Here is a 26,112-nt window from a genome sequence, read left to right on the forward strand (position 1 = left end):
AGTGTTGCTAACACTGGCCCTAGCAAGAGCAGTGCTTCTCAGAATCTACCACCGGATCGAGAACGCGACTCACTGAGAAGATCCGGCGAGAAACTCAGTAGGCTGTGTCTATGGGTTAATTCACTCGTCGAGCCCTTCTTCGCAAGCGATGGGTTCAGCGAGGACGGTGACCGGTGCATGTGGTACCTAAAAGCACCGTTAATGGATCGGGAGTAACCGTAATGAAATCAGTAGATTCGTGAGTACGTATTTAGTAAGCGTACATCAGGCGTATATCTCAATAGACCACAATCGGTAGGCAGCGGCTTGGCTCTGCCCCTGGCATTGTTGAAGTCCATGGGCAACGGTAACCACTCACCATCAGGTGGGCCGTATGCTCGTTTGCCTACAAGGGCAATAAAAAAAAAAACAATACTTCTTTTATCTCATTGCGAACGGAGTTTCGCGCTGATCTCCTCATCTGGTCACGATCCGGTCCGGTGGTAAACTCTGCGAAAAATTGCTCTTGCAAAGGCAGTTGTTAGCTCTCTCACCTACCTTATAAACTAAGAGATATTAAGCACGCAATGAAAAACAAATTTTATCAGTAAACTTTTATTTTCTATGTTAAATAAACGACACACGTTACTTCACAGGCATCAAATCACAAAGTAGAAAATTTCGACTGGACCTATCAAATTCGAACACAGCTAGGTACATTAAATTGATTTCGTTAATGCTGAACAATTCTTTTCGTATTTTTTGAGATTTTCTTTTCCCAATAAAATTCTGGTCGTACTTGTTCATAGAAAGATATCAAACGAACACTTAAACATTAAATCAGTCATTCACACAAAAGTTCTCGTTGTAATAATATAATCAAAATACGCATATTATTTAATATAATCTTTCCGTTCGCAACTTGGCCCGCGTGAACTCACATAGTATTCCGTGAGTGGATCTCTGTACTCAGATGTAGGATAAAAGATAGCGTATATTCTATCTCAGAGTTCCATATGTCCAAACCGAATTTCATCAAAATCGGTTCATTGGTTTAAATACCTTTGTATTCATAAAAATTATTTGCTATGTACAACTTGTAACATCCAGCTATGTAGAGAAAAAAATAATAAAAAAATTGTATCTTTCTATTTTTAAGTTGTTTGCTTCAAATGAATATATAAATCTAGTCATGAAAACTAACGAAAATCCCACTTAAATCCAGATATGCACGCAAATAAAGAAACAAACAAACAGAAACCGAAAAATGGCTTCATCATATTCTATTACTCATCTTTAGGTATCTCCATTGTTTCTACTGTCTCATTATTTGTAATCATGATATAGATTTAATGAATACAGTTCTTTAGAATAAGTATTACATATACGAATAAGTATTAAAATTCAAATTATGATAAATTCTCACCTAAGCATGGTCTTTACATAATTCATCGCATGAATATTGGATCAAAAATAGCAATACTATAATATATTCACCAGTTCTCGATAGCCTTAAGTTATAATTAAAACTAATTTCACAGTACACAATATAATATAATACAGGCGAGACCATTATATATTATATTGTAACAATAAAATTAACTTTGATTATAATTGTAACCAATGTCATTTTTGTTTTTAAATCTGATATACATTTTCGAGCCAACACGCGCATTAAGATTTTTCATTGACACAAAAGTATATACAAAATAAACACTACACGAAAAATCAAAGTACATTTTATACATCATCAAAATCAAGCAATGAATTTATTGAAGTAATTAGATAAAAAGAATAGTTTTAATCGAAAATAAATTTAAAAAAAAAACAATACATTTATATATTTTGTTTTTTAAATATTAAATAAGAAATATCTACAAAGTATAGTAATAAAACAGTAGTTAATCAACTATTAAAAACGATAAAAACACATCATATATTATTATATTATATTATTGTATTTATTATACTACGTAATCCACTTATGTTATGGCAATATTAACTTCTCGAGGCACAAATTTTATATTAAAGACAAGAAAGTTTAGATGTGCTTCTGTTAATTGAAATATTATAAACATAGCTTTTTTAAGAACTTGTTTAAGGTGGAAGGGCATGCCAGGGCCTTGAAACTGCGATACTTTAAGACAATTTTTTTTTTTTCTGTAAAACTATCGACATCTCGTAGCGGTTGCCCCTAAACTTATATGTTGTTAAAGTTAAGGCATTTAATTATTGTACAACTAAATATAGAAAAAATAAAAAAAACTTACAAGTCTTTATTTGTTATACGACAAATTGATTAAATTTTATCAATTTGTGGTTACTGAAAATTAACAAATATTAAGAACCTTAAGAATATTTAAAAAATCGAAGCGAAGCCATCTAGTGGCCGACGCCCGTAAACGTTTTTGTTGTGTGCTTGAGTTGCTTATCTATAACTAATTTATGTGTGGGTCATGCTGTGACGTCACGAGAAGGCACCGCGGTCCTGAGCATATTAACCACGAAACAGTCATGCGGTTCGATGGCTTGAGACAGCTGTTACACAATACAATTCGACCTCATGTCTCAAGGGAACCACTTAACAACAAGCGAGACGTGATCTAGTTCTCTCTTCAATACAATTAAAGAACATAACCTAGTTTATTTAATCTAGATTATAATATTGCACGTTTATTGACCTTATTACAGTATAAATAAGTGAGTTAATTTCTCATTCGTTAATAATAGTGATCTGTTAAATCGTTAATTTTGTGTTAGTGTTTTGAATTGAAGTTGATAATTTAATATTTTTTTAACGTATTATTATTTTCTCTTTAAAATTTTTTGAGTTTTATATTTAAGTATTAGGCATAATAAAAAGTAGTTAGTTTTAAAAATTAATAAGTAGTCATGTATAGTCTAATCGACCGGTTATAATCAAGTCCGAATTAGTAGGGCTTAGCAAAAAAAAAAAAAGTCTTCGCTAAGCACAATCAAACGCCTCGTTGCTTAAGGACTGAGATCCATTATATTAATTTATAAAAACGGGAACAGAACTTCTATTGGGGTTTTCGTCTCCTACTAACATCTAACAGATTAAAGTTAATTGAAATATCATGATATGTTTCTTTTCACGTGTCCATACTATATATTATGTATCTGTAACGAAAGCCACTTATCCGATATAAATAATTTAATAAAAAATCATAGTCGAATATTGTATTAAAAATTGCAGTTGACAAAAATAATTTTATATATCGAATTAGTGACGAGAATCAAACGAGTTATTTTAATTGCTTTAAAACATCGTTTTTTTTTTTGGAAAAATTATGATTCTTTCTTTCAAGTAACCAAATATTCTGGATGCAGTCGATTGCTATAAAGATGTTAGTAAGATTAATTTAATCTAATGTATTCTACGCTATTATATCAATACTAAGACTAATCGTATTTTATTAAAAAAGTAGGTCCCGATAACCTTGATTGATCGATATACATTCCTTTATATCAAATAATCGATATCCAGTACTAAATACCTTAATTAATTTATAATGTTAATTTATAATATCGATTTACGTCATATTGAAAACATGGCACAAACAAAATACACACACACACAAAACAATCGATAAATTAGTAACGCTTTTTAATTTTTTTATTTAGAGGAAAATAAAATAATTAATGTTACGTAAAAAATAGTTGTTCATTAAATCGATTTTTTTATCGATACTAATATCGAGAAGGTTATGATAAAATTAATATTCAAAGTATATATGTATATACTGAAGACATTACTAAATTCGTTGGAAAGGCAAGATATTCTTATCAATAAAAGTTCAAATAAATCACAGAAAAATAACTACCTAAAATAAATAAACAAGAACATAAGCATTTCTTTTTCAAACTAATCAACAACACTGATATGTCCGTTGGGTCGATTATTCGAGTTGTTACTATACGAATATCGAAAAGAATAAAAACATTATTAGTAATTAAAAAAAAAAAACTTTCAACATTAAACTTTTAATCGATATCGTTTAATATCGATATTTACTATTGCCAAATAGTACAAACACTAATGCGTTATTGCGTAGCGCATTACACAAAAATCATTGAACGAATTAACTCATTTAAATCCAATACGATGTAATTACCGATAATTGTTTTGACTTCCGTGATTTAAAAAGTCAATGGCTATAATTACTCTTACATTTTTCATCGACATTAATTTAATAGAGGCGTGTATTTTTTTCGATCAGTTACTATTCGATTCACTTTCAGACGATGTTTTCTTGAAGCCTTGTGCGTACGCAGCTTGTATGCTCTCGCAGACGAATTTGTATTGATTCTGTAAAAAATATATGATTCAAATTATTTATACACCTTTTTATGAATTAAATTTAACACATTCGTTTATAGTTCGTCTTCTTTATTTCTAGACTAGCGATCCGCCCTCGCTTCGCTTCGGAAACTGTAATTTATTATTGATTTCTCCACTATTTAATGGATGCTATTATACATCTAAACCTTCCTCTTCAATCACTCTATCTATTAAAAAAACCGCATCAAAATCTGTTGCGTAGTTTTAATGATTTCAGTATACATAGGGACAGAGAAAGCGACTTTGTTTTATACTATGTAGTGATATAAGCAGACGCAGTCACAGACTACTTTTTATTAAGTTGACCGAGAGCCAGTAGACAGCATAACGTGAATGCCACCTTATGTCTTGAGTTGTAAGGTTAAAGTTCATTTGCATTGTATAACGGTTGTGTCAAAGAAATAGGGAAAACAGTGGTAGCTATCGCGCGGCCTTATTAATACGTATTCATAAAATACGCGTTAATCTATACTAATATATAAATCTACAGTGGTTTTTACGGATGTTCCGTTATAACTACTGAACCATGCATCCATTGTCTTGAAACATGGTATCCATGTAGAAAATACATGTACTTAATGGATATTATATGAGTGTTGGACTCCCTAATAATAATGAGTATTATTTAGATTTGAGTGGCAGGTGCAGGTGTGGGCGGGGGGTTGTTCCTACCGAGTTCTGTATGCACATGGGTCGCTGCGCGCGCATGGCCCGCACGAGGTCGAGCGGGTACAGCGGCAGGCGGCGCGCCAGCAGCTCCAGCGCGGTCTCGGCCAGCACGAGCGCGCCGGTGCGGCCCACGCCCGCCGAGCAGTGCACCACCATCGGCGGCTCCACGACGCGCTCCTCCGAACCCGCCTCGTCGGTCGACGACGGCATCACTGAACATACAACGTTTTTGAAGTGATTTCAACCTCGATGAAACGAAAAAATAAGTCCATAGTAAGCTGATAGCCTTGAGGGGCTATATCAGAGTCGCCTTAACTAGTAGGTGAACTCACGGGGCTCAAGCCTGACGACGTTGCTAACACGAACCCTAGCAAGAGCCGTGCTTCGCAGAATCTACCACCGGATTGGAAGCACGACCCACTGAGAAGATCCGGCGAGAAACTCCGTGAGCTATGACTTTTTTTTAATTGCTTAGATGGGTGGACGAGCTCATATCTCACCTGGTGTTAAGTGGTTACTGGAACCCATAGACATCTACAACGTACATGCGCCATCCATCTTGAGATACAAGTTCTAAGGTCTCAAGTAAAGTTAAAACGGCTACCCCACCCTTCGAACCGAAACGCATTACTGCTTCACGGCAGAAATAAGCAGGGTGGTGGTACCTACCCGCACGGACTCACAACATGTCCTACCACCAATCTGTGGGTTAATTTACTATTTAAACGTAACGTTCAAAATTGTATTGACAAATGTATTTAGATAGTTTGTTTAACTGGGTCGTCGTATTATTCAGAACTTCAACTTTTTTTTTTACCGGCTCTATGATTCCTGAGGTTTGAGCACAGCTGGGTGAAGGATATGAAGGCGGCCGCGTCTTCAGGCACGCCGTGGTCCGGCCACGCCGTGTACTGCAGCTGCGTCACGTTGCGAGAAGCGCCGCTGCTCTCCTACAAGCAAACGTATATGTGGGCGCAAACGCCACTATAAGTCGCAGATAACGACTTTTAATCTTAAGACAGTTTTGGTTTTAAATGATAAAATGTTGTTTTGATAAATATCACAAAAAAGTAGGGTAGACGCCGTAACGCCACAGTATAAAATGGCGGTGCGTGAACAGAGTCGTCTCGCATCACCATACCAAAACGGCCAGCAGGCAAAATCATCACCCCTGCCTCGTCAGGCAGGGAGTCCAAGCCCGGACAGAGGAGATTGCCCCGAGGCCCGACCCGTGCCTCCGCAAGGGGACACGAAGACCAAACGAAAAAAAGAGTCGTCTCAGTCTGTCTCAGACAGTCCAGTCGGTCCGTCGGTCTGTCGGTTTTATTGACTTTTATTGAAATTATCGCAATACACTGGGTTCAACCCAATACGAGTGATGACGGAACTGCCACTCAGCCATCCCTGGCGCCGTCATATACTATACAATAATTATTCTTAGTTTCGCATCTCATCATGTTTCTTACACTCAAATTATTAAATTAAGTCAAGAGTTATCATGTTTTACAAATCAAATATTACCTTTAAAGTCATTTCTCTCCTGATGTAATGTCCGAAATTCTGTTCACTGTTCGTCAGGACGGTCAGTGCGTTGGTGGCCTTCAACGGCGTGGTCCCAACTTTGGGCCAATATTGGTGGCACTTGGCCCTCCCTCGTTCGGACACAACCGTTAACATGACAATCAAACTGCTCTCCGATTCCCAGACCATTTGCCAGAAATCACCCACAGTTGATGCCAACGGACCTATTGAAGGATAGTATACTAATTTAGATGACAAACTAAAAATCAAACCGGCACACAAGAGGTCCTACCACCAGTAATTAGGCAGATTATAATTTTGCAGGTTTAATTTTTATTACACTATGTTATTCCTTCATTGTGGAAGTCAATCGTGAACATTTGTTAAGTACGTATTTCATTAGGAAAATTGGTACCCGCCAGCGGGATTCGAACACCGGTGCATCGCTCGATACGAATGCGCCGGACGTCTTATCCTTTAGGCCACGACGTCTCCAAAGTATTTGACGATATTCAAGTTGTGATTTCTATAGGCGCCGGTAGCCCCACATGCGCCGCGTAGGGCACCAGTAACCTACATGACAGTCAAAGGGTTAATAAGGTTTGTAATTAAATAAAAAGTACCTTGTGTGGCGATGTAGGTCAGTACTAAATCAGAATTCGGTATCGGCATGTTGATGTAGGAAGCGTTGATGTAATCTCCTGTGGGTCCGTTGTTCAGAATCACTCGGGTCGCATCGTCTAAAACGATGGAAAATAATTGTAAATAGACATGCTTTAACAAAAGGTCACTTCGAATAGAAAAACAAAGATATTCAAAAAATATATTAATATACACTGAAAAAATAATAATCGAAATCGGTTGGCGTGATATTGAGTTATTCATCTATTTGTCGCGCAGGTACCACATGCAAGTTTAAGACTAATATGGTTTTCTCATGGATACCATTATCAAAACTGGACTACAATGTAATGGAACAACACGGGAAGCGTCAGCTTTCCAATAAAAAAAGAATCATCAAAATCTATTCACACAGACAAAAGTTATGAAGTAACAAACATATAAACAAAAATACAGTCGAATTGAGAACCTCCTCCTTTTTTGAAGTCGGTTAAAAAAAACAATTTCTCACATATACACAAATAAACAGATCGGATTAAATTATAAAAAAGTACTAATAAAGAAACATGGTATCCGTAAGGTTTCATGAATAACTGGATAAGTCTAGCTTGTTGTGGCGGGTAGCCATCATACAACGCAAGATAATTGACAGATGCCTGAATCTCGCTTACGACATTTTCAAGATAAGCTTGCATATATACAAGTTCCGAACAACAACATTCGGACCGTCGGTCTACCGAGCAATATCACCCGCTCGGTGGAAGATCTTCCCTTTCGTCGTTAAGCCTTCCCCAAACTTGTTTAATTTGAAAGCGTTCAAACTTAACTCTGTGTACGGTAAAATGACTCGTCTTGAACAATGTATATTGCATTGTTACCATTGTGCTATACAACTTAGATTTAGAACTTTTGCCTTAAGGTGGGCAACTGCAATTACGGATTGAGGTCTATGGGCTACGGCAACCACTTATCGCCAGGTGGGTTCTAAGCTCGTCCATCCATTTAAGCAAAAAAAGCGACGTTTTTATTTTTTTTATTGCCCTTGTAGGCAGACGAGCATACGGCCCACCTGATGGTAAGTGGTCACCGTCGCTCATGGAAGTCAACAATGTTAGGGGCAGAGCCAAGCTGCTGCCTACCATTAGTGGTATTCGAGAGAAAAAAGCTATTGTACTAGAACGCGAATGTAAAGCAATTTATAGTAGAATTATTTTGTCCGTGCAGTTTGGGTCATAAAACATAGCCCGGCTAGGGCGGTGAGCATGTTGCGCGGGCGCAACGCGTTGCTGATAGCTTTAAGAGGCTATTTCAGCTTCACCCTAACGTTTGTAGGTGAGCTTACGGGGTTCAAACCGGAGAGATGCTAACACCGACCCTAGCAAGAGCAGTGCTTCGCAGAATCCTCCACCGGATCGGAAACGCGACCCACTGAGAAGATCCGGCGAGAAACTCAGTGTGTCTATGGGTTAGTTCGCTCGTCGAGCCCTTCGTCGCAAGCGACGGGTTCGACGAGGACGGTGACCGGTGCTTGTGGTGCCTAAAAGCACCGTTAATGGATCAGGAGGATCCGTAATGACGTGCTTTGGGCGACGTCGACGGTTTACCATTCGGTCTACTGGGTCGGGTATGTAGTTTCCAACGGCCACGATGAGAGGGTTCTCATGTCGTGCCGTCTTCTCAAAATGGGGCAGCGCAACGCCATTATCGATAAAAACAAATGAATCATCGAAAGCAGGTACACGGCGGCGGGGCGGTATACGAAGGGTGGTGAGACATTGTTATGTTATGATTCATTTGTACTTACCTGCAAATTATAGTCCATTATGTGGAGGAGAAATGTGTTTTTATGCATTCGTTCTCTGAATTTCTTTAGTAACACAATGGCTACTCCTTTATTTTGTATCAAAACGGCAGGATTTATTCAAAATAATATTTGCACGTGTTGTTATCGACAATGTGTGAAAAAATTTCACTGAAATAAGAATAGATCCCGAAAAGTTACAAAGTGTTCATTTATTTATTATTTATTTATAACTTCTTATACTAGAAAGTATAAAGGCGGACTTAATGCCATAGGCATTCTCTAACAGTCTACCTTAGGGTAGTGCAGAGATGAAGCTTGGTAGGTGTAGTGTGAAGGGGTATTACTTAAACATATATTATGTGTATATATAACATACATAATACATAGTACTTAAATAAATACATATACATAAATATATAGATATATATAAATATATATATATAAAAACATAATTTCTGCCGTTCTGGTTAACTTGCTGCGGCGATATGTGGCGTAAGTGTTCGATTAGTGATTTTCTCTCTCATTTTTTAACTAACTCATAAAATGACAAAACTAAATAGACTATCGATAACGCTTATCGACAACAATAATGCGCATCACTATGCCCGTCCATAAGGCTCGTGAGTGGAAGAGAGAGCGAAATACTCGCTTCACCGCTCCGATTTTTTATGACCCAAACTGCACGGACAAAATAATTCTACTATAGTAATGTAATTTACTGACAAGGTGCGATATCCTTGTATCTGTTCTTGTTGATGTTGTGCGGGAGCTTCGAGGCGGCCGTGGGCTCGTCGGGCTGCCGCCGCAGCAGCGTCTCGTACTGTCGCAGCGCCGCGCCGCTCGCCAGCCCGTCACCCAGCAGCAGCATGGACTGCTCGAGCGCGTTCCCCTCGTACTGCCCCGCCATCGGCACGAAGAACACGGCCGGCTCCTCCACCGCGCTGTCCGCCGTCACGTACACTGCTGTCACACCAACAACAATTTCAACATGAATTTCTATATCTCAAGTAAACGCAGAGTCGGGTCGGTTTTGGTTTCTGTAAGACGATGCACGATCTCACGGCCTACCTGTGTGCTTAGTGCGAGTTTTTTAACGTTCTCGATAGCGTAAAAGTTAACTCAACTTTGGAATTGGATTTGGCGTTTGCGTACATTTGCCGCTAGGTGCGCTGTTCCAACTGTATTCAAAATTTAGTTACTTTTACGCTATCGAGAACGTTACGAACTCGTACTACGAAGTCAAAGTACTTTTTACGAGTTACGCTAGTCTACGACTAGCACTAGATACAATAGCTAGTACTAGGTAGATCGACTCTCCATTAGAGTATCGACCTGTAGGAACGTGTCTCGGCATGCGCATTTATAACGTTTTTTAATAAATTAAAAACATTATATTATATTATAAATATCAATTTAAGATTATTTTGCTGTGAATTTTGATTTGTTTGAAAGCTTTTATAAGGTACTTTTTTTCAAAAACTGTTTAGCAATTTCTGTAAAATATTTGATAATAAATTCAGTACTAAAATAGTTAAAACTACTTTTAACGATTTTATTTTGCATGTTTATTGTCCGTTCCGACTTTTCGAATACTAGATACGCCATACATTTATAGTGACACACGGGGTGTTATTTTTCTACATTTGTACTATATTGTTGTAACCAAACGTTAATTTTTTATAGAAAACTGAAACTACTAGAATAACGTAAAATAGACGGTAGTACGATATATTTAATATGAGAATACATTTTTAAATCGACGAAATATCGGAATATAACAACAACAAAATAGTTTGTCTGTAAAGTCGGTTTACGGACGATAGTTTTGCGTGATAACGTCAGTAGCAGAACTATTCGAACTGCTAGCTCTGACGTCACGCGAGAAGAGCGATAAACGTGTCACAAGCCAACGCTTGGGCCAATCGTGCCTCTCTATCACCTTTTTACGCTCTCGTTTGCACGTTCAGACGGAACGTGACACTTTTGCATGCATGCAGCCGGTGTTCATCGATTTATAAGATGTTATCACGCCAAAAGAATGATAATAAAAGTATAGTTTTTTTTCATTGCCCATGTAGGCAGACGAGCATACGGCCCACGTAATGGTGAGTGGTTACCGTCGCCCATGGACTTCAGCAATGCCAAGAGCAGAGCCAAGCCGCTACCTACAAAGCAAGTAGTTTTAATTAGTCATTTGTATTGTATCCACCGCTAAAGCCGGAATGCAAGACTGCTTCGTGGTATGGGTAGGCAGAGGGCCTCTGTCTGTGTGGACCCACAATCTCTAATAACCTTCGACCTTGCAGTGACATTACACACATGTCGAGTGTCGGGCGGTCAGTTCGCGAATGTACCACCACACTGACCCACCATTTGGTTTGACGAGCAGAGTCAGCACTCCCCTCGTGGTCCTGATGAGTTGAACGACCTGCTCGTGCGTCAGCTCCTCGACATCGGTTCCGTTTATCGATATCACCTACAACGAGATTGGATACAGTTAAAAATAATATTCTGAAATATATATTGCATAGTAGACTGTATTGTTAATGTGTTATGAATCATTTTACTGTGTTAGTTGAATGGTGTATAGAGTATGGTGTATAGAGCTCACACGTTGGACTACAACATTTCGTCTACTCTATTGAATACGTTATAATTAACTTTATCAATATAATAATATATAATATTTTAAAGTAATTTTCGCATATTTTAAAACGTTCGATTGCATGCAGTGCATGCATTGCACTGGGATGATAAAAAATATATAAATTATTTTTATTTGGTTTGCTATTTATACGTGTTTTTAATTTATAAGTTTTAATCTTAATATACGTAAGGAATTAGTGTATGTTTAAGTATATGTGTGTATGTGTATACATAATAATATATATTTCACATGACTGGTACACCGCGTGTAATTCGTTTCCAAATGATTCTTTTCCACCTGATGGTTGTTTGAAAGAAATCGCTCTTACTGATAAGACCGCCAAATACACCTTTATTGTATTTAATGTTTCACATTATTTTTTTTCTATAAAGAATACTCTCTCTATATTTACTTTATCCTCTACTGAGTCCTGACCTGGTCACCCTCCTGTAGGTGCTTCCGTGTCCGCGGCGCCACTCGCGACACGAGCACGGGCGCCGCCCCTCCCCCCCGCACGTTGAACCCGAACAGTCCGTCGGCGCCGGGCGCCAGCCGTATGCACACCGCGTCCTCGCCCCCGCCCCCCGCGCCGCCGCCCTCGTCCCCCGCCGCGCCGCGCCCCTCGCCGTCCGAACACGATTCCGACTCGTCCACATACGTCAGAGGGATTCTGACGAAGTGCTTGAGGATGTCTCCTTCGCTATTTAAATAAAAAATACCAATTGTAAAGTCAACGAGAACCGATATTATTGTCGTTATCTATATATTAATACGTGAAGCAAAAACTTTGCAATCCTTTTTACGAAAATTGCGCGGACGGAAGAGTATGAAATTTCCTACACTCATAGAGAATATCTCTATATTTTGCAGAATGTTTATATATTTTTTAATTATGCATAATAAATACATTAAATCAATAATAAAAATATTACACACACTACCATGTATTGTGTGTAATGTAAAAAGTACAAGTAACAAAAGTTTGTTATCCATTCTCTCAAAATTAACAATATGTACATAACCTCTTCATCTACTCATGCTTTCATATACAGGAGGGTCTTCCGACAGTCTGCGTGATCATGACCGACCATTCGGTCCACAGGATAGGGTATGGGATTTCGGCCACAGTAACCACACAGCACCGTAAGCTAGTTCACCTATCGATACAGTAGTAAAGGGACCCCCGAGTACCCACGTCCGTTCTGGTTGGGGGGGCTCGTCGTCCCCGGGCGTCCAGGCGGGGCGGGGCGCGGGCTCGGTGTGTGACGTCACCCTGGAACCGCGGCACGGGACGGGCGCGCTGCTCGGCGACGCGGTGGTCGACGAGCGGTCGCGGGTACGGCTGCTGCTGCGTCTACGGACGAACTCTTTATTAGTTAACGCATTCGCTAATCCCACACTAAGTTGTAACAAGAGCGTCCGTTTAAGTCGTCGTGGTCTAAAGCATAAAGGCATCCGGTGCATTCGTGTGGAAGCGATGCACCGGTGTTCGAATCCCGCAGGCGGGTACCAATTTTCCTAATTAAATACGTACTCAGCAAATGTTCACGATTGACTTCCACGGTGAAGGAATAACATCGTGTAATAAAAATCAAACCCGCAAAATTATAATTTGCGTAATCACTGGTGGTAGGACCTATTGTGAGTCCGCGCGGGTAGGTACCACCACCCTGCCTATTTCTGCCGTGAAGCAGTAATGCGTTTCGGTTTGACGAGTGGGGCAGTCGTTGTAACTATACTGAGACTTTGGAACTTATATCTCAAAGTGGGTGGCGCATTTATGTCGAACTTAAAAAGTGTCCCGATTATACCCTCTCCCTTTTTTACGGTACCTCACAAAGTTCCTGTTCGATGATCTAGATCGTCTCGCATCTTCCAAGGCCTGGGTTTCTGTCCGGGGCACCGCCGGAGCAGTGATCCCGGCCAGCGCGCCCAGGGCTTCGAACAGCGGCCGTCGCCGCGGCGCCCGCAACCGGAAGAAGCCGTGCCGCTCCACGCTGCAGCGCCAGAGGGCTTTGGCGGCGCGACTCGACTGCATGTTGAAACCGAGAACTGTGTCGTACGACTCCGACTATAAAGCACAATATTCATTAATCTTCATTCCGGCTTGCCGTTTTTACGCGATCTTTACAATGATCTATATATATCTATAAGGTTGTTTAATCTATGCTAATATTATAAAGTTGAAGAGTTTGTTTGTTTGAACGCGCTAACCTCAGGAACTACTGGTCCGATTTGAAAAATTCTTTCAGTATTAGATAGCCCATTTATTGAGGAAGGCTATAAGCTAACACCAATACAAGCGGAGCACCAATAAAAAATGTTTCACAATCGGGTTTTTTTCCCTTTTGAGAGCTTCCGCTGCGTGCGCTGCAGAAACGGTTAAAGTTTCGCTAAAATAATTTATGACAGAATTGTTCCCCTTTAAAATATCTAAAAAAAAGTTCGCGACAGCATATGTCTATATGTTAAGGATGGCTCACTATAACGTTTTTTATGCTAACCAAATTTGTTCTAAAATAAAGTATTATTTGTGAACTATTTCCACGTGGACGAAGTCGCGGGCAAAAGCTAGTAAAGTTTAAAACGGCTTTAGTTATAAGTGCCTTTTTTACGTGATGTTTAAAATAATGTAGGTGAACGATAACGTGCTTATCAAAAATATTGTCTAATTTATTTAATAAGAATTTAAAATGGCTTGAGTTCTAAGATAAAAGCGATTCGTATTTTTTTAAAGGGAATTTATGGAGAACGCTGATTATAATCTATTTATGCCTTTCCTGCAAAATGTGTATTAGACAATTTAAATGTTTCCAATGTAACAGGGATATAATATATGTTAAGAGAGAATATCAGTCTATCTCGCTCGCACAATCGTTCTCTGAAATTTTAATGACATTAACTTTATGAAGTTTTACCATTTATGTTTTTTAGTTTTATTTAAATAATACCCTACCTTGTATATCTAATCGGATATAACTGCATTTTTTTATTATTAAAGTGGCGTAAAAGGCTTGCATAGTGACATCAGATAGAAAGTTCTCATTAGCATTTTTTCTCTTATTTTTTTATTACTCATTGTATTCTCGATATTGGATAAATATAATTAGGAAGTTGAGCCGGCGTTCGTACCGCAAATATTCAGCACGATTGTTTTTCGAAACATCTTATCCCGCCCATAAACAGAAGCCTAGTGAAGTAACATTGACATAGAAATTTAACATGAAAGAATGGTTAGTAAAGAGGCGATATGTCCTAGTCTAGGCGGTGACAAGATCTGTGCAACTCATTATCAAGTTTAATGGTACATTTTTACTGCTGAATAGCATGCTTTACTGCCTTTTAATATAGTTGTATTGGTTTTAGATGGTGACAATACCCGGATCGTAGCGATAAAGAAGTAAGAAAGAAAGAGGAAAAGAAATCTCAGAAGGAATCAAGAAAACGGTGATTTACTCATAGAAATGAAGCGAATATAATATCTACTTTAACGGTGGCTTTGAATAAAATTTCTGAACAACAAATATAATATAGACAGTGGATAAATTTGTCAAAATTTTTATCTAAACCGAATAAGGAACAGATCTTTTCATCGCCAAGAAATTTTACGCAAAATATTTCCTTATTGAATTATCTATTTAGAGCGTATGTCGATTCTTAGTTATTTGCTAAAATAAGAGGTTTGTGATGATATCATAAAATTTACGACCGTTTCTTGATGATTATAATTTGAATAACGATAAGTTTAAGCCGAAAATTTCTTCTTTTAAATTCACTTAAACACTAAAGCGGTATAACTATAACAACCCCATCCTAACGTTTTTTTTTTTAAATTATACTACGAGTATTAGCAAAAAATGTTTGTTAGTACCACAGTAAGCCTATACAGAAAATGACATACAGAATTGTTATGAAATCTTCTTGAAGCTAATCGTCTGATAAACGAGCGACGATGTTTCTCCTGAAATAATGGGAGTATACATTAAGCCAAGACGCAAATCCGTGACTGACCGCCAAGTTCTCGATGTGGTCCAATGGTACTTTGTCCGTGCATTGTCTACTGGAACCTCACTAAGCCAATAGTTCTTTTCTTCTCTTGCCTTAACACATTGTACGCAACATTCGAAATAATAATATCGTCGTTGTCAAACCAAAATCTGCTATGTGCACTTTTTGAGATTTTTACTTTTTGACCTTTTCGTATAGTTTACAGCCCTATCTACCATATTAAAAAAAAACTGTTATGTGTCTATAGCTTTAATATTTATCTATAGCTTTCATTTGATATAGTTCTTAAAAATTCAACTTCATATAAAATTTTATACGAAAATGTTTTTACTCGTTAATTCAAAATAGAGTTTTTGCACATAGCAGATTTTGGTTTGACAGCGACGACAAGACGCTTGAGCGCCGGCCCTTTTCAAATTGTACGAATATGGAAACAAATATAGTGTTTTACAAAGATGTACAATATGTACTCATTGATTTTAAACAAGCAAAGCATGACAGCGCCCTGATTTCAAGCGGTTGATACGGTGTCCGCGCTCAGTATTTAAATGTCTCAGATGCCAAAGGCGTACAATAGGTTAAGAAGGGAAACTTGTCGAAACTTTTCGGACAAAGGAGTTGTCGTTAGTTGAAGAAAAATAGAGACGGAGAGTTAACAACAGCTACCCACCCCCCTTACTCTGTCAGATCCCTACCTTGGCCGGTATGGAACGCTTCATCAGAAAAGCGACGATTGCGTCGTTTAATGTATTGCCCTTCCTCATACCACACTTATGCCCAAGTTGGGGACTGGGCAAAATGATCCCGCAGAGAAAGAGCCATAAAGAACCGGCAATACAAGCTCAGTGGGATTGTCTATTGTTTTTTTTAATGCCATTATGTTTTTCTATTCGCGTTTTAGCTCAATTGGTCATTGAATTACCAATAGCTAATTTTTCGAGTATTCTTCTAGCATCTTTAGTACGAAGTTCGTCTGTACGACTAGAGCAATAGCAAGAAACAGAATCGCAAATGGGAATTCCCCAAAAAACGGTATACTCTAAACTTTTGAGATGATTCCAAATTTTTCCGACTTAGAAGCTTTGGACCCTTCTAATGCCGAGTGATTGATAATGCTTGACCTAAGCCCAGCAGTGGACGTCTGTAGGCTGTTGAGGACGACGGTTGGGAAGAAACAGATAGATTCATTAGATATGAATATAGTATTTTTTTTTATTATGGCTTTTTGTTTAGCTTTCCAATTCAAATTAAGTAGCCACGTAATAATATTTCAATGGATGTCGAAATTTAAACTATTTCCACATTTTCTTTGTACCAACATTGTTCTATTATTAAATTAATTTTAAATTAATGCTTCGAATGAAATTCATGATTCTTAAACGCATTTTACTCAAACGCAAAGTCACATCACATAATATACATGCGATAAGAGTTAGCTTTGTTTGATCGATCATACAATTAAAATGTGCATTACAGAAGCAAGTTACTTCCAAAACCGGTTTGACAATTAATTAATCCATTTCCTAAGGAGATATTTAAACAAATCAACTTACGGGTTCACGTTTTAGCTGTATAAAGAACTGCTTCTTCTTGAAGGAAATCTTGACGATTTTACTCCAAGAGAATGTATTCACGCGTACGTTGTTCTGGAATACGACTATACCGATTGACGTTACGCCAATAAATATGTCTTTGCCGTTGTAGTCCTGGAATGAATCAAAATAAATAAGTATCAGTAGACGTTCGGTAGAAACTAGTTTAGGTTCTAAGTAGATAGTGGTAGTAATGTTATTGGTAGCAGTAATGGCTGTAGTGCTGGTGGTTAACCCTCAGACACAGCCCACTGAGTTTCTCGCCGGACCTTCTCAGTGGGTCGCGTTTCCGATCCGGTGGTAGATTCTGCGAAGCACGCGCTCTTGCTAGGGTTCGTGTTAGCAACGTCATCAGGTTTGAGCCCCGTGAGCTCACCTACTAGTTACGCTGGAATAGCCTCTCAAGGCTACCAGCTTAGGTAAGAAAAAAAAAAGCTGGTGGTGGTAGCATCGAAAGCCAGACAGTGAAATCATAAAAAAAAAAAAACAAAAAAAAAAACACATTCCGACTAAAGATTAGATAGATTAGCTTATATACAGATTTTCGTGGAATTGAAACTTCGATATACATATATCATTTAAGTTATCATTCCATCGCGACTTATAAGCGACCCGTGTCCTGGTTCCAAGTAATATTCTATGACGAGAACGGGAAATTTTAGATTGTCATGAACAAATTGACATTGAGGGTGCACTTTCAATTATTTCAGTTTCGCGATATTATTTAATGCTCAATCAATACTTTTAAATACTATTCAACTAATAACGGACCATGAAATTCTCCGGCAATGAATCCACAGATATTAATTGCAAATGGGGCATGCGAACTAACGCGCCCGTACTAAAAACAAATTGTTTTCTTTTAGTATGTATAATATATAGTAACTTTTGCTTTTTATTCCTACCTATTCTTGTAACCTCGAGGTTAATTCTAGATGCACCGAGCTAGTAGGTGAGCTCACGGGGCTCAAACAGGGAGTGATGCTAACACTGACCCTAGCAAGAGCAGTGCTTCGCAGAATCTACCACCGGATCGCGACCCACTGACAAGATCCGGCGAGAAACTCAGTGGGCTGTGTCTATGCGTTAATTTACCCGTCGAGCCCTTCCTCGCAAGCGACCGGTTTAGCGAGAATGGTAACCGGTGCTTGAGGTACCTAAAAGCACCGTTAATGGATCCTTTGCTGCGGCTTCAAAATTATATATGAAAACATGAGTGAATGAAGGGGTTAAGTACCGTATATAAGTATATATACCGGGTGTTTATTATCTATACATATATAGATAATAAGCACCCGGTCAAAGAGCAAACCAAGCTGGTCATCACACGAATGTTTGCCCGATGCGGGATTCGAACCCACGACCCTCGGCGCGACAGTCAGGGCCGCTAAACACTGAAACACCGAGTCAGTCAACATTCTGGTAAATTTTATCAGTCAAAAAAACACAGATCTCACTTTAGCTGGATGACAATCGACGCCATAGCAGTCTAAGCGTTTGGCGTGCTCGAGGAAATTCGCGTCCGCATCGGCGGGCGACTGCCCCTTGTGCATCTTGTGGAGCTCGCGGATCCGACGCTCGTCCTCGGCGTTCTGTTTCGGCAACAAACGGAATTCGGACAGGTAGCCCGAAGAATGTTCCGAATCGTTGTGGTCACCTATTTCGGCTGCGATACACAAGGAAAAACATATCTTAAGATTCGAAAGGGCGTAAGTCGTTAAATTAAAATTAAGCGAATTACGTACGAAGAATCTACAGAGAAATGAGTCGACTATTATCAAAGCCGGCAATCTAACTTTTGGACAATTATTGGTAAATCAGAAAAACGAATTATTGACTTTGTATTCCATTGGCAGTCACAAAACTCTTCGGAACGACATCTTAGATAAATAACAGGTTAAGTATTAACCTTTATTTAATGCAGGTTTTGAACCGTATTCTTTGAAGGAGACGATTATATTCAAATCAATCTGTATTGACATATCAATAATTTTTTTTTGTCCAAATGCACAGATTGCCACCTTTGATAATAGACGACTCAAATATGAATATTTGAAAACATTATTAAATAATACTTTTCGAATGACCATGACATGTTATTATCAAGGAAAAAAAAAATTATTATATTACGGCACATGATGGAATGCGCCTTAATTTTTGAGACATTCACACTACATAAATGTCAATTGTCTACCATTGTTTTATAGAGGAAAATAATTGTCATTTGTTATTCAAAAGCTACAAATAATCGAGTCGGAATAACAAGTGCAAATATAATTCGTGGCAGCGGTACTACGCATCTGTTTGATCTCCTATAATCTTATGCGTTTTTTTTTAATTCGATTAATTATAATTTCAACGGCATTGAAAACACTTTGGCACAAGCACGCTACCTATCTACTGTAAAAAAAAAAATTGTGTCACCCTAGACATTAAAGGTCAAATCTAGTCTAATATAATTATTACTACCTAAACTAACTTAGCTAATTTAAAAGTAATTACATTGAAATAAATACATACAAGAAAAAAACAAATCACTCCCGATCACCCGGTCCAAAACCAGGCATACCGTACTATAGGAAAACCATTACTTATTTAAGTTTAAATGTTGTCTATGCTGTACAGATATTACACACCCAAAATAACGATTTTGTTCATCAGTGTGCTTAGTGCGAGTTTTTTAACGTTCTCGATAGCGTAAAAGTTAGCTCATATTTGTATGCGAATGGGTTCGTTTGCCTACGTTTGCCGCTAGGGGCGCTGTTCGAACTGCATACAAAATTGGCTTAACTTTTACGCTATCGAGAACGTTGAAAAACTCCCTTTTTTTCCTACCTATGCTGGTAGCCTGGAGCGGCTATTCCAGCGTAACCGTGGCTAGTAGGTGAGCTCACGGGGCTCACTGAGAAGATCCGGCGAGAAACTCAGTGGGCTGTTTCTGAGAGTTAGTTTACTCGTCGAGCCCTTGAGACCGAGAGAACGGTGACCGGTGCTTGAAGTACCTAAAAGCACCGTTAGTGGATCGGGAGGATCCGAGATGACGTGTTTTGGGCGACGTCGACTGCTTTCCATTCTGTCCGCAGGATCGGGAATGAAACTCGCACTAAGCACACAGAAGAATGTTTGTCCGGGAGCAGTCACGTGCATTAACTACTGTGCCATCGAATCAATCTAAATTTTCAACTGCGTTCATATTTTTCAATGAAAGACGAAAATAACAAAAAAAAAATTAAAAACGTAGCATAATATTCTATTTGAAGGTCACCGTTTCCCAAAGTTGGGGAAGATGCTTCCTATGTCCTATATACATACATAAGGCTTTTTACATTTAGAAAGACTGAAAATAAATGGTTTAGCGATTAAGGCGGTAATACCTTACCTTGAACAGTGAACGAAGCCAGGAGTAACGCCGTGTTCTTCGGAGCTACCATGCGTCCATCGAGAAGCAACTTCCTCAGTTGCAGACAGAGCAAGTACCTTGTGTATTCTTCGGCCAAACGTGACGGTTCGGGCGGATAGAAGCGTACGGCCAACCAGAACTGGGCATTGACGCCTATCTGTTTCTTGACCGATTTACTACTGTCCAACCAGCGCTGTCGGCAAAACGAGATACACCGTAATAGCATTGTTAAGGATGAACCGGAATGTATATACCAAGAGGGCTTTCAGAGTGAAATTTAGACAAGACCGATATTGACACGGTCTAAAACGGCGTAATTATACTATCAAAAGTTGAATATCCCTAACAATTAACGCATTCTATAAAGAGATCGCTCACTACCCGGCCTTTCTTGCACCAATAACTAATGTATGAAGTACTGATCAAACTCTACGACTTCCACTTCGATAAAGCGGCACGACACGAGAACCCTCTCATCATGGCCGCCGGTAACTACATTCCCGATCCTGCGGACAGAATGGAAAGCAGTCGACGTCGCCCAAAACACGTCATCTCGGATCCTCCCGATCCACTAACAGTGCTTTTAGGTACTTCAAGCACCGGTCACCGTTCTCGTCGAACCCGTCGCTTGCGACGAAGGGCTCGACGAGCAAATTAACTCTCAGCCACAGCCCACTGAGTTTCTCGCCGGATCTTCTCAGTGGGTCGCGTTTCCGATCCGGTGGTAGATTCTGCGAAGCACGGCTCTTGCTAGGATTCGGGTTAATCGTAGTCAGGTTTGAGCCCCGTGAGCTCACCTACAAACGTTAGGGCAAAGCTGAAATAGCCTCTCAAGGCTATCAGCATAGGTAGGGAAAAAAAAAATCTATGACTTACGCAGGAATAGTGCTCACTATTAACGAATTCATAGTTATTTTCATAGGTTATCTAATTGTTATATTGTCATTTTCCTTTCGAAACCATGACTAGAGCTAAAAACGTTTACCAGCACATTATTTCACGTTCCAGTGGACGAATGCGTAAAACCACAAAGTAATAATTTAACTATATCATTATGGTTGTGAATGACGATAGCAATTGATTGTAGCTTTGTATAATTGGCCTGCTAGATGTTTCGTTTCACATCCCTACGATACACGTTTACACCTCTTTGGGGCCCAGAAACACTAGTCTCGTAAAAGAAAACATCATGACACCGATGACTGTTAGTTCTTCAGCTATTTGAATGGAGTAAACTTAATTGAAGTTCAATTAAAAACATTGACCTGTTGATGCTAATAACAAATAATACGCACTTTTAATTACAAAGATAAATGTCGCGTATTCAGTGAAATGTCGCTTAAAGCAAATAACCTTTCACCCCTCGATATGTTTTAGTTGATTGATAATCAAACATGGATCTATACTTTAATTCTACACCCCATAATCTCCATTTAAAAAACAATACACTATAGAAACGAAATTGAATCGCCAATAAAACATCTTAAACTTGATTTTACATTTTACGTATCTTTCTACATATCCTTGTTTACGCACTATCCTTTTTTATGTATACAAAATATTCGAAATCCTCTAGAAACGTTGAGTGACTCACGCACGTAAATTAAATATTGCCAGTAATCACAATCAGACTACACAGAGAGTAAACAAGGATTTTTGTGGATTGACGTGTACTTGTAACTTGGAGTATGTTTTGTCGTGATGTGGGTTTGTGAGTCAAGCTTGAAAAAAAATCACAAAATTTGTTTTAATCACCAGTTGTGATCGTCTTACGTTAGCCGTTAGACGATGCATGGGTTCAGTATAATTAATTTAACCAGTGTTCGAATTTCCGCCATAATTCCACCTCAAGATTTAAATCAATTTTATGTTTTATTTACACTTTTCATTCGTTTTGACTTAGAATATATTTTTTTGTAAGAATACATTTTTATTTAAGTTTAAACACACAACCTATTTTTGCCACCAAGCAGTATAATAAATACCTTTGGTTTGAAGATGGAGCTGTTCATACTAAAGGTTGTTTTTTTCTTTACGTTAGACTCAGATAAGACTAGAAAGCCCACAAAAATACTTAATGATCTCAACACTGATATAACTTTGAAACCCATTGAGATTACAACCACAGCCAGTAAAATTAAATATAACAACCTCAATGCAAAAGACATCAACTTACAAAATATTTATCATAGTATGCTAATTTTGATTTACCAAAACTTGAGTTTGTAAATATTTTTTTACTCATCACTAAAAATGTAAAACTTTTTTGAATTGTTTCTTATTCACAGTCTATCATTCTCTTTCTACTGTAGAATTACCAATGTATTGATACTATGAGCACATGCATACTTAGTTGATGAAGTGATAATTCAATGAAAGCCAGAGTATCAAGGTATCTTGACTGACCTGACGGTACAGTAGTTAGCATTAGTTTCAGTTTCCGTATCAAGCAAACATTTGTATCATAAACATATTTGTTTGTTGTTTGCCTGATTTTTTAATAACTATGTATATTATAATTATTAGTATAAGCAAATGGGTGTGACAATTTACAAAAAAAAAGGATCCCTAAAATTCAAATAGACTAACAACAGTAACAACAGTTATCTTAAAAATTGCATCATTCAAAATTTGATAAAACATTCAAGGTAAAGATTAGAACGGTGATTTTGTTTGTGATTAAAATAAAATCAATGCACATTCTTACAAATTTGCATTAATCAAGTAATTATAGGCTTAATTACTGATTGTAATAACAGTAATTACTTTTCTGTTCATTTATATAATTAGTTTTGTATTCTAAAAATAACTGATGTTCACAACATGTGTTTTTAACCAAGAAATAAAGATTCTTTCTCTTTTCTTTTTACTCTAGAACGAGCTTGTAGTCCACTTGATTTTATGTGATTATTGGGACTACTAAACAATACAATGTAAAGCCTTGTTTGGACTAGGCGAGTATTTTAGTCGAGTACCGAGTAATTTAGTAGCTAAATGTGTCTCAACACCAAAAATTTAGTCCAGTATGTTAGTAAATAATTTAGTCAAGTCAATCCATTTTGTTCTATTTTTATCAGGTGTGTAGCGAGTTGTTTAGCCACTAAATTACTCTGTACTCGACTAAAATACTCATCTAGTTGAACAAGGCTTTAGTCTTGCTAACCACTTAGACACTTGAATTTGAAGTCTTAAATAATGGTGATCAGATGATTGTTTCTACGAGTACATATTCACAGCATGCCATATACAATAAGATAGGTTCACGGCAGATTGCATTGGTTAGTTACAGAAGCTCATAAATATCAAGATGTGAATGCTAGCATCCTTGACATGCAGTCAACCTTGTAACTATGTATTTTTATTTATTTATTGCTTAGATGGGTGGACGATCCCACAGCCCACCTGGAGTTAAGTGATGGCTGGAGCCCATACACATCCACAACAGCTGCCCCACCCTTCAAACCAAAACACATTACGGCTTCACGGCAGAAATAGGCAGTTGTTGTAATAGCAGTCCTATATTTTTGAATTTGGAACACCATAAATAGACAGCATGATTTATATTGTCATTTTTATATCACTCAACTGATTTAAAAGACAATTAACTTAACAAATATCAATAGTCACTAAAAACCACAGTCAAAGTCCTTAGGCCCTTGAAATTATTTTTTGGATGTATGAATTTAATTCAAATGAACTCACCGTTATCTCCGTGTTACTGGCATTCGGAGGATAGCCGTTTTCAGTGTATTGCAATCCAAAATAATCCTTTTCTATTAACTCGAGATGTTCAAATACTTGTTGAAGCAGGACACTGCCCTTTGCTTTTTTCTAAAACACAATTGAGACTTGTAACAAACAGTACATGAGTAATGATTTATTTCTCTTTGATCATTTTAGCACTCGAGAAGCTAATTTTAGAACTGGCATTTTTCTGTCTCCTGTAAATTATATATATGCATTTTTGGTTGATTTTAAATATTTTTCCGTACCTCAATTTGAAATGTCTGCTGGGTATCGTCCAAAAACTGAACTGTAACATTGAATACACAAAGTTTCCTGTCGCGCGCAAGCTCCGAAGCTCTAACGTTGTATGTACCACTCGAACTGCTGAAAGCTCTTCTCGAAACACTCTCGATCATCATAAATAACAAAACAACGTAGCTAACACCCCACCGAAACGAAAATTATCACGTAATCCACTGGCGCAGCTACTACTAAACGTAAAACATCAATTAACCTCTTAATGAATCATGTTGACCACTGTCCGTACTCAATTTATGTGATCACCGTGCAATAATCTCGAGTTGCAGTGACGCAAATGCACCTGAAACCTTTATCCTGATTTTGCAAACTTTTTACATGTTTGTTTTTGTCAAATCCGCTGATCGTGATCGCGGATAATTTTTAATTAAATTTCAGACTGAACACACTAATTCGTACATAATGAAAGTGAGGCATCGTTAGTGCTACTTAACTTGAAGTTATTTTACGATTTCTATACTTTTGCGCAACAATATATAGCGGCAAACGGCAAATAATTTATAAAACTAAACAAAAGCTGATAACAAGACCGGCCATCTTGAAATACGAATCGAATGATTTATCATCGAAAATTCGAATCGAATGAATCGAATATTTTCAGCGAATACCTACTTGATGGCTTATTTAATTTTAACATCGTAACAAATATGTAGATTTACAATTAATTGTGTTTCGGTTTAAGTTATACATTTTATTTAATTTATATCACACATATGAATTAGTTACCTACACTTAGAAGCAGATTCTGTCGAAATCTAACAGGAATGCATCTATGGTTAATTTGTCGCATAATTTAGCCTTGAATGACGTCACCCTTATCAAATCTAGATTCGGAAGCATTTGATGAAGCATTAAGCAGCAATAAGAAGCATTCTAAAAAATATAAATTGTCCATGTAAGAGAAAACTGTCCCTATTATCACTCTTTAGTGAGAGTCACTAAGCTAAGTTGGCTCTATCATAGCATGCTAAATGCACGGTGACTAAAATCACAGCGGGAACAATTGTTACAACTATGAACTGAGTCGTCTATTATCAAAGGTGGCAATCTGTGCATTTGGACAAAAAAAATTTATTGATATGTCAATACAGATTGATTTGAATATAATCTTCTCCTTCAAAGAATACGGTTCAAAACCTGCATTAAATAAAGGTTAATAGTTAACCTGTTATTTATCTAAGATGTCGTTCCGAAGAGTTTTGTGACTGCCGATGGAATACAAAGTCAATAATTCGTTTTTCTGATTTACCAATCATTGTCCAAAAGTCAGATTGCCGCCTTTGATAATAGTCGACTCATTACTGTCGTTTGAATGTATGACAAGGGCAAATTAATCGTTTCGGTAAATCCCAAACTAACCAAAAAGCGAATACATCTATTCCATGATTACATATGATTACATGCAATAAAATTTAGAACTGCACTTTTCAGAATGCAGTTTTAAAGTACAAAAACAATGAAATA

At 37.8% G+C, this 26,112-nt stretch overlaps 1 protein-coding gene across 4 annotated transcripts; it reads right to left on the minus strand.

Moving 5' to 3' along the window:
* Positions 1-578: 578 nt before the first annotated feature.
* On the minus strand, positions 579-25,206 carry LOC101737573 (tyrosine-protein phosphatase non-receptor type 4). 4 transcript variants are annotated; one of them, XM_038012481.2, is made up of 16 exons: positions 24,597-25,206; positions 24,307-24,435; positions 20,584-20,797; positions 18,662-18,870; positions 17,166-17,318; positions 15,506-15,565; positions 13,437-13,675; positions 12,800-12,958; positions 12,040-12,304; positions 11,328-11,433; positions 9,681-9,917; positions 7,156-7,272; positions 6,533-6,756; positions 5,829-5,961; positions 5,015-5,223; positions 579-4,309 (listed from the first exon to the last, which is right to left on the minus strand). In XM_038012481.2, exons 1-16 carry the CDS (start codon positions 24,747-24,749, stop codon positions 4,217-4,219), a joined length of 2,700 nt encoding a protein of 899 aa, XP_037868409.1. In that variant the 5' UTR covers positions 24,750-25,206; the 3' UTR covers positions 579-4,216. The 4 variants fall into 4 exon arrangements, with proteins under 4 accessions (XP_037868409.1, XP_062525652.1, XP_037868408.1 ...); XM_062669668.1 differs by having other exon boundaries at positions 9,681-9,920; positions 24,845-25,205; XM_038012480.1 differs by having other exon boundaries at positions 9,681-9,920; positions 24,597-25,205.
* Positions 25,207-26,112: the final 906 nt, after the last annotated feature.

Source organism: Bombyx mori, chromosome 8 (assembly GCF_030269925.1).
Source record: "Bombyx mori chromosome 8, ASM3026992v2".
Lineage (NCBI taxonomy): Eukaryota > Metazoa > Arthropoda > Insecta > Lepidoptera > Bombycidae > Bombyx > Bombyx mori.